The sequence below is a fragment of the Pholcus phalangioides genome, unplaced genomic scaffold (genome assembly GCF_987345545.1).
Source record: "Pholcus phalangioides strain wild (caught in Gottingen) unplaced genomic scaffold, Ppha-v1.0 ptg000003l_1, whole genome shotgun sequence".
NCBI classification, from domain to species: Eukaryota; Metazoa; Arthropoda; class Arachnida; order Araneae; family Pholcidae; genus Pholcus; species Pholcus phalangioides.
In genome coordinates, this window is record NW_028301596.1 from 55,294,124 (window position 1) to 55,309,573 (window position 15,450).

Here is a 15,450-nt window from a genome sequence, read left to right on the forward strand (position 1 = left end):
CCAGTAAAATGCCATACGCCCTATTGCCTATGCACACTGGATTGATTATTACAAAACTGTGCAAAAGTTGAGTATACCACGTGAATCTGCTAATGACGGAGACATTCGTGATTCTTATTGAGTGAACCTTCAACATCAGTTCCAGGGCCGGATTTAGGTTTGACGGAGACCCCTGTGCTATTGGAAGTGACCCCCCCCCCCTCCCTGCTTACATCTATTCATTGAGACAGAGCGGTGGACCATGTTCTGGTTAGGAGGAGGAGCCTATTTAAAGTAATGGGAGCCGTTATTTATTGTCTCTACTGTCCAAGGGGGAAAGTCACGGGTCATTTGTGTTTATATATAAAACGTGAGGAACAAAATTCTAAACTTCAATGTGTTAAAATTTGATCTTTGAGCAATTTCTCCAAAAATAAGTTTCGGATCTTTGAGGCCCTCTGCAGGCCTCGGGGGTCCTAGGATACAGCCTTACGTATCATGCGAAACCTGAGCCAAACCTAAAGTAATTTCTCCCCACACAATAGGCATCTTGCACTACCATTTTTACTAAGTCGGCAACAGCCTTAACTATCTCGCCTTGATAATGTATTGGGATTTAGATAACCCTATGCATATTCTCATAATCCGTGCATAGATTATAATATAATAATTATTGATCTGGCAGCCCAATCGATATTATTCGAACCATTGATGGCAGAATGCAAATATCGTGTCCAGCTGCTATTCGATACACGGAAATAATGCAAATCGGGTAATTTATTATAACGTGATATGTTACAACATGAGTCATGGTGTTTAAGAAAAGGAGAAAAATTAAAAAATAATGGAGAAAAATATGTTTTAAAAATGAGTAAAACGTTTGAAAATGAAAAAAAAAAAGGAGTTTTTGTGTTGTTATTGTTTGGTTGCGTTACCTTTTTCATCAGAAGAAAACATTTAGGGGTTACTCGATGCTTTACGTTTGAGAACGAACACTTTGTAGAGGACACATTGCCAATTTTTTTCATATCACTACTTTGTCATTCATAAAAACAATGTAGGTCCAAACACACACATGTTCGTAGTCCGGAGACCTTTCCCGTGTCATCGCAGACTTTTAATATCTCCCCTCATAACAAATGAAACACGTGATTCGCCGAACGCAATCAAAAAATGAAAGTATCATCCGTTAAAGTAACAACGGCTACCAAAAAAAATGAAAGTCGTTATAAGGAGAGCCAATACTAATACTACTCAAGCGTATACGCCAGGAGCTGAACAAATTTGTTGCTCAACATGCCTGAGACATGTAAAAATTACCCGGGAATATATTTTTTCGTCCACATGCCAGACGCGGGCATGTAAAAAAAATTGTTGAATATTTTCGTTTCTTAATTTTTTCCATCGACGATGATGCAAGTGGTTTTTATTTTTACACACATGCGTGCAATTTCACAGAAATACATTCTTTGGCCGTCGCGATGCAAATGTTTCTGTCGTCAACTTATTTCGATTTATTTTCACAGTTCTAATATTTAGCAGCCCAGTGTGATCTCGTGGGCTCTCGTATATTGCAACTGGGCTGTACTGAAAAACGGAAAACCACATTTCTGTTAGTGGTTTTTTTTTGCATAATAACATAAAAATATATTTTTTTAAAAACAAGTTATATATTATATGGCACTATTATACAATATGTAGTGTCCGAAAGGGATGAAAATGCAGCGACTGATTCTCAAATTGAAGAAAATATTTATACGCCGCATTTCCCTCCCACAAAAACATTTATCACAAAAATGTAGGATCTCTGCTGCCATCTATCAAATAAAGCCTAAACTATCAGTTATATTTTTGTCAGTAAAAAGTTAGTTGTCTATTTTAAACCGGTATGCAGCATGAAAACTAACAAAATATGTTATGATATTACATATATTATTTATTTTTACGCTACATATTGGTATAAATTGTATGCACCAAAATGCCGGTTAATACATTTTTATGTTTGCTACCAGACTACTTTTTTGTAAACATCAAAAACATAGTAACTGGTATTTTGGAGCATAAAATTCACACTGGAATGCAGAATAAAATAAAATAAGTATAGTTTTATACCGCATGTTGTTCATTTTTATTCTGTGTACATAGTTTTAAAACCCCAACAGTCATTTTATTTCGAGAATTATATGACAAATAGTTTTGCTTTTATTCAACAGGCGGTTGCAGGTGTCCTACCACGAAGTGATTTCTCGTATTTTAAAATTTCGATTAAAAAAATTATATCACTTTCGATATTCTTCATTTGTTTTTGTTTGTTTAGTTTTTTTTTAAAGTAAGTAAATTTAGTGATAATATTTTTAGGCATGTAAAATTTTGATTCGGGTGTCTATATTATTTTTAGTTAAATGCCAACCGAGTATGTAAGTTTTTGGAGATTTCTTCAAGCCTGGTATACGCACCTCGTAAACATTCCTCTGGGGAACTTCTAACGAATTGGAACATGCCGGGATGTATTATGAGTATATGCATGGCCCTAACGTGTATTTATGTCGCCAGAGTTATATATATATATATATATATCTTTGTGAACTGCAAACACTTTTTACACTGGAATGTCTTTTACCACTCTCTGCTTGATCAAATCACGTGACTGAAAAGGATGCGTAGTTAATGTTGCATTTAAAAAGGGACTTATATATATGGAATGCTTGGTGAATGTTTAACTTATGCCAATAAAGCTTGTGCGGAATGAAACTTCTAGAGCAGTGTTTCCCAAAAAGTGGGCAATATCTTCACCGTTAGGCGATGGAACGGTCCAGCGGGGCGAAAGAAGCTACGAGAGTAACATAGGATCCTATGTGTTCGCTTGAGTCCGGGGGGGGGGGGGGGGGGAGCGATGAGAAAAATAATCCTGAAGAAGGAGCGATGGAACACCTATGTTTGGGGGCTTATGTTCTAGAGTGGTGATTCTCAACGTGGGGGCCTACGCCCCACAAGGGGGCAATTTGAGTTTTTCTATGAAGGCTTTCAACCTTCCGAATTCCCTTCATTTTTTCATATCAGTTCAAATTTTTAATTTTTTAACAATTTCTTAATGACTTCTTTTATTTTTCTCTTTCATTGGAAAGGGGGTTTGACTAAGGGTTCTTCTTATTTTGTGTTCTACGTAAAAGTTGTGCCAGTAGGATAAAGTCCCCGGACCCCACCCCCCCTTGTGCCAACAAAATGAAGAAAATGCAGGCCACGAACTCCTTTAAAAAATAATATTCTGCGCATATCAATAGAAAAACAATGAGTTAATTGTTTTCTCATCCAAGCTCACAGACTCCCTCTATTCGAGGACCCCTGATTAAAACCACAGTTTTTGACTAAGCAGACAGAAATCAGATTGGGGCTAAAAATTCTTGATTTTAAAATTTAAGTAGGCAAAGCAAAATATAATGGCTCTTATATTTGAAAAAAAAATGTTCAAGGAATTTATGAAGTTTTATCGGGGAAGGGGGTACCCCCCGTGGTAAAAGTACGGGGGCATCAGAATTTCAGACATGCTTTGGTGGGGGTATGGCCTAAAAATGGTTGGGAACCACTGTTCCAGAGTCATACCGAATTTACTAAAGCGTGTATAACTTTTAGAAAGCAGGGTATTATTCCATTGCAACATGGAAATGCAGTGTCAGCGTAGAAATAAATTACAAAATATTAGAATTTATCATCAAAAAGTAAATAATATCCTTTGCCTGATATAATACAAATACAAATACAAATACAAATACAACGCCACAACAGGCAAATTGCCCAACGAGGTGGCTGACTTAAGAACATCATGGATCCCCGAGCCCCTACCTACTACTGCTACACCACACATGCACCCCCCCCCCCCGCGGAACCCCCCAACGAATCTGTACATGCGGGAATGTGCGTGTACGTGTAGTGAAACCTGACGTAAAGTTTTTTGTTTCTGTGTAATGCTTGTTATGTGTAGTGCTGTCATCTGCCCCCAGTTTTACTAACTATGAGTGAAGTGTTATGATTGAATGATTTACCGTTGTAGGACTGATGCTCTCTGTGGCGAGACTTTTTAACGGGGAGATCGGCTCGCATTTGCGCCTTGAAGTTGGGAACCACAGAAAACCAATAATCCCAAAACACGAACAACGAAAAAGACAAATACACCGAAAACTTCGAAATTCCTGATGCGTTTCGACACGCCATGAGTGACGTCTTCAGACGACAAATATAATACAGTCGACGCTCGTTGTAACGGCCCCCACGTTTAACGACAGTTCCATTACAACGGCAGGTAGGATAGGTCCCAAATGCCTTCATATAATAAATATCCCATATAAACACCCTTCGATGGAACAACGGGGTCGTCATAACGAACGTCGGCTCTATAACTACCGTCCATGCTGACCGGGGATCCCACTTGGGTTGGATACCAAGTCTCAAATCCCAGTTGGTCAGCAGAAAAACACGTCTGCTCAAGTCCAACGTCGTAGTCAGAAAGTCCTCGATAGTCGTTGCGAAAACGTCGCGGTCAAAATGTATCCTCTGAAGACGTCACTCATTAATATGTCGAAACTCATTAGAGATTTTGTATTTTTCTGTGTATTCGATTTATCCGTTGTTCTAGTTTCGCGAATTGTCATGAGTATAATTTTTAAAAAAATTGGTAAGAAAGATAATAATCGATATGAACACATGGACGTCTTTTAATCGTCTTGACCAATAGTAATCGGTCACGCAATTCATCATGACCTCAGAGTGACCATAGATTAACAATTCACGAAATGAAAAATGTTACGAAATCCCACGGAATATATAATCCTTTTCAAGTTTTTTAATCTCCTTTAAAAAACAAAAAAAATTATTTCACCATAATTCCTTTTTTTAGAAATCGTATTATTACTTAAGAGAAGTTATTGTTATTTCCCTTCCACGGTAATGTGTTGTTGTTATAACGTAATGTCCACTGGTTTCGATTTCGGAATGACCCCTTCACCTCATTAGAGCTATTGACCAGACCGAAAAAAGAACACACAGTATTCCTCATACATATACTTACTCAGCTGACCGGCGCGGCGCCCAAGTTATGACATGCTCAAGAAGAAAAAAAAAATTCACTTTTTTTTTCTTTTTCTTCGCCAAGTTCAATCCTTTTGGTCAAGCGAAAGGGTGGACAGTCATGATAACATAGCATAGACGTAATAATGATTTTAGAGAGAGAAAAGAAAAAACGAAAAGAGAATGACCCGATTTTTTTTTTCTTGTAGCACTTACGGGGCTTTGCGTGTTCAATGGTGTGTTGTCGCTCAGCAGCAGCAGCAGCGGGCCAAATATGCACCCTTGCCACACCGCCCAATGACACCAATTTCTAGTGAAGTTGGCCATTAAATTTTATTTATTGGCCGAAAAAAAAGAGTCGCAAACGTGTCCGTATCTTTTATTTCATTTTTGTAGACTGACCAGTACGGGTCTGTTATTTGCTGTTGGTTTTTCTTTCAATATATATAATGCTGGATATTGTGGTGAATAAGTTCTTGACCGTTTCTTGAAGGATTTATTGTTGATATCAGACATCCATTTTTCAATAAATATACTTCGAAACATCTTTATATCGGATGTGAAGTTCCTTTCTGATATGTTGTTCCATGCAATTGCTGAACTGGCTTTCAACAATTTCTTGTGAGTATTTCTTGAGAAATTTAGTTTTTAGTCAAGGACTAATTAATACAGTCGCGGCCACGCTTAATACGGATAATGGATAAACCGAATGCTCCTCTTAAACGGATAAAATCCTCTGTCACCAAAACTTTTCCATAGAGGTAATTTTCTCCACTTTTTTATTACTTCAACGACTCTTTGACGACCCACAACCCGCTTAATGGAATAGATTCTGCCCCGCTTAATTGAATATCAACGATTCCAGCATGCAACATCCGATTAAGCGGAGCATTCGATTATGCGGGGGAACAACTCAATTGCCATTTTACAGCGTTAGTATAGCTTACATATTGAAAACTGATGAAGTATCAATATTATTAAAGCTCCTCGAATAAATCAGACGTCAAAATTGAAATTAAATCTGTATTTAATAACAATGATCACAATACCTAAGATTTTTACTTTTTACTTTTCTTCAGGGAAGTTAGCACCCTTTATTAGCTCACCAGAGAACAAAAATAAAATAATTAAATGTGAGTATTGAATACAACTTGAATACTTGGAGGCCAGTATCTACTCTCAAAAATGTATACATCTTACCCCTTAGCAACATATTTTCCATTCATTTCAAATGTTTGCGTTCAATAAAATGATTATGTGTATTAACAGTTGATGTATGTGAAGCATAATATTTGGGAGTTTTTTCTCTGACACATGTATCTTGCCCTCTTCGTATGACCATTAAAAGTAGCCCTTAAAGAGCAAGAGAATCAAAGTCTGGACTGTAAATTGCCATATATATATCAAGCGGAAAACTTGTCTCTGTGTGAGAAATTTTGATGCCCGAGGGTTTTATGCGATTAAGCGGGACCCGACTATATTATCGTTTGATATTTTTTCAATCACGGATGAAACTTCTTACCTGAATATCACTCCGAAATTTCTAAACACATTGTAATAACACACTGTGGATCAGCGCGTTTCCCTTTATATATAGCCTTTCCGTTCTATCACCCTCCCCCTTCTTCAGAATTTTTTCTCCCATCCCCCAACGCAAGCTAACCCATAGGATCCTATGTTATACGCATATGTTCTATCGCCACCCTGAACCCGTCCATCGGGGGTGATATTGCCCACGCTGGGAAACACTGCTATTGATGTGTATTGAATTTTCCTTTTCAGAATTTTTCACCTTTTTAATTTTGAAAAAATTATGTAGATACATTCACTCAAAAAAGTATATTTGAATAATTTTATAATAGATTGCAATTCAATGATTCTAAAATATTTTTAATGAATAAATCGCTCAAGTGGATATTGCATTCCCGGTTACATCTATTTAGAGAGTTTCGAGTATAAATGCGCTTAAATAGCCATTGACTGTCTCATGGTATGTAATAAAAAAAAAGTGTAATTTCGCAATAATGTTGATTGCACTTGGCTTTTTGAACTTTTTTTCGTACGTGTCCCCCGTAGGACCGTATTTTCTTCTTGAGGACTCCAGTGTTTTAACTAAAATCCCCGACATTCCAGGGGCGAAACCTTTTCTACTTCATAAACTGATTTCTAAATAAAATAATGTTTTACAAAAGCTGCGTAAGTAATATTGATCTCTGGAATTCATTGCTAAAAATTTCATAATTCAGGTCGATCTCCGCATCCCTGGGCTAGATTTTAGTGAGCTTTCCTCTTGAGCAGGAATGGGGGCTTTATTATGCAGGGCCATCTCAACATCACGAGTCCCCGAGCATAGTGAAGTTCTCCGGCCCCGTACTTAATGACATCTGGTGGCCTTGATGTCATTTACGAGCTATTATTTGATTGCTGCCGCCGTCCACTGTGCGGAGCCATTCCGCATATATACACGCTCCAAGGAGGAAATGTTCTATCTGTTTTCATAGCGTAGAGCTCTCGCCCGGCGTTTTACAGACCGGGTTTCGAGTCCCCATGGAGGCAGAGATGAATTTTCTTCCTAAATCATCATCATCATCACCTCCAAATGTATAACCAGCCTTCCGAAAATCTTGTATGAATAACATGTTTTGGATAATTGATAATTACGTGAAATGTATACAAATCTAAGGTACGTCTCTTCAGCTTTCAATATATTTGTTATTATCGGTTCATCTCATAATGTTTTTATGTAGTAATAATGATTAATATTGCCGAATAATCATAATAATGCGACGCGTGTGGAATTCTGGTATTTCCTATCTGTAACCGTTGAACCCTGGTTATCATCAGAGCTCTATAAGGAGGGATTTACCGCTGGTGAATATTACAAAAATTACGGAACTGACTGATTAAATATTTGTTATTGGCACTCTGTTGATTCATTCCATCCTGTCCGTGTTTTTATTGATTGTATGGGCAAGATCCCCGTGTTATTAAATTGGTTTTTTTTTAGATGTATTTACATAACTGATATGAATGACGTCATTGTGTCTACGTTAAAATTGGCGGAAATACCAGTGAGAAAATCCTGTTTATAAGATCTTTTCTTGTTATCAATTGCCGTAAGATTTCGCTTCCTCTTGTCGGTATTTCAAAGCGGAAGAACACCGGAAGGAAAAAGATCCCAAAAAATTTATGTTTTTTTTTTTTTCTTTTTTGCCTTACATCCGTGATGATGTAAAGATATTACAATTTATGGCGTCTGGGAAAAAAAGGCTTTTAAAAGCCAAAGAAAAGCCCTCTCATGTATATAATCACTGTAAATAACCAATTCAAGATTTTCGATTGCATTAAGGTCATTTTAGGACTGATTAGACAGGAATTTATGGTGTGGACCCGATTCCGGATGTTGGGATGATAACTTGAAGTTAACCCGATCGGTGTTTGTATAGTTTCTACATATAGATGAAATATTATTGCATCATTGCACCATACTTTGATGAGACCATCTCTGTGATACAGTGGAACCTCCCCTAGCGGACACTTCCCGTTAACGGATACCTCCCATTAACGGACATTTTTCTGTGATCCCGATCTCATGAAATAGGGCTTTAGTGTATTTCACTCCCCCCCCCCCCGTTCGCGAACAGTAAAATTATATGTAGGCAAACCCTAATTTTCTTCTAAAAACTCAAATTTATAAATTTTTGGTCATGAACAGAGAATTTATCATATTCATCTATGATTATGAGCTAAATCCCAAGCTCGTGTTGGTAATGTGATACATCGTCAATTAATTACTTAATTAACTGAACATCATTATGGGTCCAGGATGGTAAATTCGAATGATAATGTTGGTTTTGTTTGATGATAACGTGTGAAGAAAGCCATCATTGCAAGACTGATAATGTTGTTATGAATGTTTTTGTCTTCTTCTTTAAGTGTGAAGAAGAATATCTGTTAATGTGTGAAAGTATTAAGTCGTTTTTCTGTTGTGAATTTTTTCACAACTTAATTTAGTTTAATTTTTATTGCTAAATATATGTAGTGTGCGTATCGTGTACGCGCGGGAAAAATAATTAACTGAATTAACGAAGAGACGAAAAGTTATACATTTTTTCCATATATATCGGACTTTCCAACTTTATTTGGGAATTACGCATAATCACCGGTTAAATTGGTAAGTGGAATGAAACTCAATTGAATTTCTTTTTCTTTATCGAGACGATTGGTGATTATGCATAACCACCAGTGTATCACTTTTATAGGGTAACATATACATTTTAACGTTAAAATGTATCGGAACCGATTGCGACCACAGCTAAACGGCGTATAAGTGTTAAAGTCGTACAAACGAGGTTCCCCTGTGTATGTAGTGCCTCCCCATTAGCGGACAAAATTTTTGGTCCCATGGGTGTCCGTTGTCGAGAGGTTCTACTGTATAGTCAAACGTGGTTATAACGACGTCGAAGATTCCACGAAGTTTTGTGGTTATTACCGATTTGTCGTAACAACCTGCGAAGGTTTTTAACAGCTAGCTCATACGAAGATGTATTCAGGAAGGAGAGAAAATTCAACTGCTCAACAAGGAAAGAATGGGATATTCGTTGCCTTTGCAGTCCAGTGGTCTAGGGCGTTCGCCCAGAAAGTGAAAGGACGTGGATTCGATTTCCCGCTAAGGGTAGTTGTTTTCTCTCTTTCCTAAACATAAATCTTCGCATCAGCCAGCTATTAAAAACCTTCGTATGGATAGCGGAGAGTGACGTCATCCTCGTTACAACCTGTCGTTACCAAGACCTTTCAAGTGTAAGAAATATAATAAGGTGCAACCAAATGATGTGTATATATATATATATATATATGAAGCCGTTATTTTATTATAATTATGGTGGCCATATTTGATCAGGAAAAATAGTGGAAATACAGATCATAAATACGGGACGCCAATTCCCATGTGTTGCCAATCGTCGCAAAACGCTAAGTATGACTTATAAATAACTCTTGGCGAGAAATTCAGTACTGCAGCAAGTCTGCAGTAATATAAAATGTATTTGACGGGAGACAAAAATTTAACATCGCATCACAGGCCCCAAGACAAAATTATTTTTCTGTACCCAATTTACATACTCCATTGTCGAAAATTTGCCAGATCTCATTTTCTTCACTTCAGGCCCGGATGGGGCCCCACGCGTTCAGACGGCATTGAACACGGCCAATATGCGAGATTAATATTGATATTTATAGTCATAATTACCGTAATATAGTCTATAAATTATGAAAATTATCTTCATCTCCGATTTTAGTGAGGGTTATGAATTAAAGTAAACTTTTCGTTGAAAAGAAAGGGATTTTTCAAATAAAACAAGTCAAGAGCAATATTTAATATGTCGAGTATGTATAAAAACGTGACAAATACGTGTCATAATATCACCCTAATTATGATAAATAGCACGGAATAACTACAAAAAATGAGTCGTTATATCCAAAGTCGATATGTTTTCATTGACGTTATAAGGAAGATTCATTAACATTATTCTCTATAGCAGCGTTCCTCAATCTTTCTGAACCCAAGGACCTGTAAAATGCCTGAAACAATTTTACGGACCACTTGTGCCCCGTAATACGGGACATTCTTGTAATTTTGGTTACTACATTTTTTTGTGCATCTGTGCAGTTTTTTCAACGAATGCAAATGATTTGAATTTGCAGCACTTACTAAAGTCGTGAATAAACAACGCGTTCATAATACAGCATATAAATTACTTTTTTTTATGGTAATTTTGCCACAAAATATAGGTATTCATTCACATATTTGTTACTTGAACAACACTTTCTCCGCAGTTTTAATAAAAATTAGTGGTTGCAACCAACTTCCGGCATCATTTTTGATGACAATTTGTTGTGTCCCGTGCTTCACCCTATTTAAGGTCCCAGTTTACCGTATGAAATATGGTAATTTTCCCCCCCGTGAAATACGTTATGTTCACTGTGATTTGTAGCAGCCCTTTATTTCCACACCCCTGTCAACAATTTTAGCAGTAATTAGCAAATTGCATTTAAGGCCAAAAATTAAGGCCCCAAATTGCAATTTTTTGCCAAAAATTGCATTTTTGGCAAAATTTACTGATATCCCGTCTCGTATTTAAGATCACAATTTCCCACAATTTCCTCAATGATGTATAGTATGAAGATATATTTTTAATTTATATCAACGGTTGAATAATTTTTCATTCAGTGAGAATTAAATTATCGAGTCTGCCTTCGGATCACTCATGCCATCGTCTCGGACCACCTCTGGTCCGCGGACCATAGGCTAAAAAACGCTGCTCTATAGGAATTATTCAGAACAACAAACTTTTGACATTATAACCGAGGTATCGTTGCAACCGAGGTCGTTATAACCGAGTTTAACTCTATGCACTTTGCCCTTCGTGCGTTGGTACATTGTTTCGGTTTCAAGGTTAATGCCTTTTCCATTCACCAGGCGCCAAAAATTACTCATCAAAGTTCGCGTGCGGAGACGACCCAACTTCGTTATGCTCTGCACGGCCATTCTAATAATGTATGTATGTAGAGTGGTGCACCCACACAAATCGTACAGGTCCGTTAATAGCTAAATGTACGAAGGTCATTGTATTCTGGCTGATTTAATGGAGGCGCTGGTGATCGATCGATTGCAGGGGAAAAAAACCATTCGGGGAATACGTTTTGCGTGTAACGTCTTCGGGTATGTCATCTGTCACTGATGTACCCCACATAAAGTGTGCTTTCGGAAGTTAAGATGGATTTCTGTACACGGGAATGAATCTTACTCTTGGACTAACGGTTACCAGATTATACAGCAGCAGCTATTGTGTGTGTGTCCACGAAAAGAAAAACTAGGGCAGAAATAATTTCACTCCGAAAATCCCTGGAGGGATTTCCATTTAGCTCAACACCTTGATTTTTATCCAGGTTTCGTTTTCCTCTTTTCCAGAAAGGTTTCATTAAAATGGTGTAGTTTATAAAACACTTATTTGAATATTGTCTACGGCAGTTTTGTTGATATCTTATCGCAAATGCACCCCCCCCCGTCTTAATCAGGGCCCCCAACATCCAGAAGCGAGTTTCTTTCTATTTATTAAATTGATTGATTAATCCACTTGACTCTAAAAAAACACTTTTTGACATAGTTTACTTGAATGCTTCCTGTGGTTTTTTTTTTCACAGGTCTCTATGGCCTTTTTGATTGCCACGGCTCACCTTTTATTTGGCTTTTGCTCGTGATCATGTAGGGGTGTCCCATTATCATATATTATCATATGGCCCTCGGTTGAGAAACACTGGTGTGTGTAACCTCTTCGCTCCAGAGGTACAGATGTGTATCATTTTTTTAACAGTTTTAATAGTTATCTTTTCAAATTAAGACCTGAGGAACTCAAATGGTTTTAGTAAAAATATCGATCCAGATTAATTAAATAAAATTTGTTTTCTTTATAAAGGGGATATTTTGTCTTGCAATAAACACAAATCAATCAAAAAATATTAATAGCCAGTTTTGGCTCAGGTTAAAGCAGAGATTTTCAGAGCGTTTTTCTTTTTTTTATTGTGGCTCCTCAAAGCTGCATAGATATGGACTTCTGAGGTCTCTAATATCTTTATCGCCAATGATACTAGAAATATACAAGTGCGACTTTCAAACTTTGACGGAGTGGTTCTTGAATAATCATAGATGAATAGAGCGAAAAATTCTAGACATTGATTTTTAGAGGTACCCTTCAAATGGAGATTTGGGTAATGGGTGAAGGTTTCAACAAACCTATGGCCCGACATGTAAAAATGTTGTATGTATTTTCTTCGACCACATGGACGAGAAAAGCATTAAAAAATATATACCAATAAAAATACAACGCCACAAAATCGGCAAAATACCCAACGAGGTGGCTGAGAAAAAGATGCCCATAATAAATATGGATGTCATATATTTCAAAAATGCAGCAACCCAATTAAAAATGCAATTACAAACAATATATATAGCTTCTCGACTTACCCCAATATTATATACACCCAATACCCCATATACACCCAATATTATACAGGATGTTCTGTTAATGGACCGCCAAACACCAGAGGGTTGTTAGTAGGTATCAAGAGGAACAAAATTTGCAATGGAACATGGTGTCGCAAACCACGTTGAGAGGGTGAAAATCGCGAAAAACGCATGCAGCCTCTGAGTCCAGAGGAGACGAAAGGTGGCGTTGAATGCGTTCGAGGGTTCACTCACTATATCTGATGTAAGCAGCGTGGCGAAACGCATGCGCTGGGGTAGGATCATGCGCTGCGGAAGACGTATATTAGAGCTATTGCGGTAGTAAGTACGGGTAGCAGTTAGTAGTCTGTTTCAATGCGTATCGTCATGGCTGACTGCACGAACGAGGAATACGCTGATATGCATCTGATTGACGGTCGAGCAGATGGCAATGGGCGCTTAGCACAGCGGATGTACCAGCAACATCCGATGAGCCGTTGTCCGCACTCATACTACCTTCGCCACGTTGTTATAGAATTACGTCAGCGGCCACCACTTCCAACAACTCTTGTGATAATTAATCAAATAAATCTTTTTGTAGTTACTATGTTACTTTTTGTCGTTCCAGCGTGAAGTCGAAACCTGCAGGCGTTTTTCGCGATTTTAAGCCTTTCAACGTGGTTTGCGACACCATGTTCCATTGCAATTTTTGTTCCTCTTGATGTCTACTAACAACCCTCTGCGTTTGTCTGCCCATTAACAGAACACCATGTATACACTTTTGTTTTTGAATTTTTTCATCGACGATGATGCAAATAAATAATTCACACATGCTGAAATTCCACAGAAATTCTTTCTTTCGCAACCGTGATGCAAATACGTAACCAATGTATTTTGTCCTATTTTCACGGTCCTAAATTTAGCAGCCTGGTGCTGTATGGGCCCCTCATGTACTGCAACTGTCCTCAGTATGGAATCATGTACTACAACTGGGCTGTTCTTGAAAATGGAAAACTTCACTTCTCTCCAGCCTAATAGTATATTCTGATAGCATTCATGGAAGAAGGGAAAAAATATTAGTTTGCATAGATAAGAACATATAAAAATATTTTTTTCAAATATATATATATTATACAGTATGGCTATATTATGCAGTATATAAAGTTGCCGCTGTGGTAGTTGAGTGATCATAGTTGACGGACTCACATAGCGAGGTTTTAAATTCGCAGAAAATATTTATGCACGTTTCTCTTCTACACGAAAACATCGGAAAAAATATCCATCACAAAAATATGGGATCTCTACTGTCACCTAATCAATTCACATCGGTATGCAGCATAAAAATATATAAATATATATTTATAATAATAAATAAATAATAATAAAAAAAATAAATCTATTTTGGGAATTTTGACAGATGGTTTTTATTCAATAGCTGACAGCAAGGTCCTAACTAAACGTGGTTTCCTCGTATTTGTAATAGCAAAGTGTAAATGTGAAATATAATGTCAGAAGGTTAAGAAATTTTCCCCCTAATATTGGGTTTTTTTCACCAGTTCGCAAATTATTTCCTCCATTTATGCCGGTTCGCGAAGATTTTCACTTAATTTCAGTGGTTTACAATGATAGAAAGGTTTAAGAAGAGTCTAAACTAATTCGTACAAGGCCCAGGCTTTTAGCGATGAATGGCCATTTTAATTATTGCTTTAAACTTCGAAACTATAATGACCTCTGAAATTTCTTTTTTCAAGATGACCCAGGTTTTATCGGGATTTTTCCCGGTTTCTCAGTTGCATCATCTGGCCACCCTATCCTAGGCCAACGTCTGCCCAAGTCCGGTCCCGTTTTGAAAACCGGCTATGATTCTGTCAGCGAGGAGAATTGTAACTCACACATGTACCTCGTCCACATTCCTCTGCGGAACTTCTAACGAATTGGTACGTATTGGAATGAAGGTATCCGTGTTGTGAACCTAACGAGAAGCTTGTTTCTGTGTAATGCTTGTTATAGTGCTGCCATACTTGGTGACTTCTATTGGGACGCCAACACCGCGGAAAATTATTATCAGCGGTTGGATTTAGTTAAGATTTTAAATTGATGACCACATTCCTTTTAAATATTTGTATTTCTTTCAAAATCCCGCTCCTTAAAAAATAACTTAAAAAAACTCTCTATATTTTTTTATGCAAATACGTCAATTTGTTTTTAAATTTTTTTTCTACTGTGAGTAAATCCTGCAGTAATTACATTTCACAATAGTATGTACATTTTTCGGGTGTGTAAATATTTATTCAGACATCTATATTACATTATTATTATATCGAAATTTGGAGATTTTTCCATCCCTGATTGGTTGGAAATGTATTTTAGAGTTGATGGTTTAATCGCGTCAATCTACTGTCGTAGGG

The 15,450-nt window shown here is 37.2% G+C and overlaps 1 protein-coding gene across 8 annotated transcripts in view; it reads left to right on the forward strand.

Annotated features, from left to right (window-relative positions):
* LOC149088912 (NAD kinase-like) overlaps positions 1-15,450 on the forward strand; it is an 85,387-nt gene that overhangs the window by 25,882 nt on the left and 44,055 nt on the right. Inside the window, exon 1 of one of the 8 annotated variants that reach the window (XM_089250643.1) lies at positions 5,528-5,661. The exons of 6 other annotated variants lie outside the window; for them this stretch is intronic. In XM_089250643.1, the coding sequence (XP_089106769.1) occupies positions 5,618-5,661 (44 nt within the window). In that variant the 5' untranslated portion in view covers positions 5,528-5,617. Of the gene's footprint in view, positions 1-5,527; positions 5,662-7,703; positions 7,724-15,450 lie in introns of those variants that run through there. One more of the 8 variants, XM_089250667.1, reaches the window with a different exon arrangement.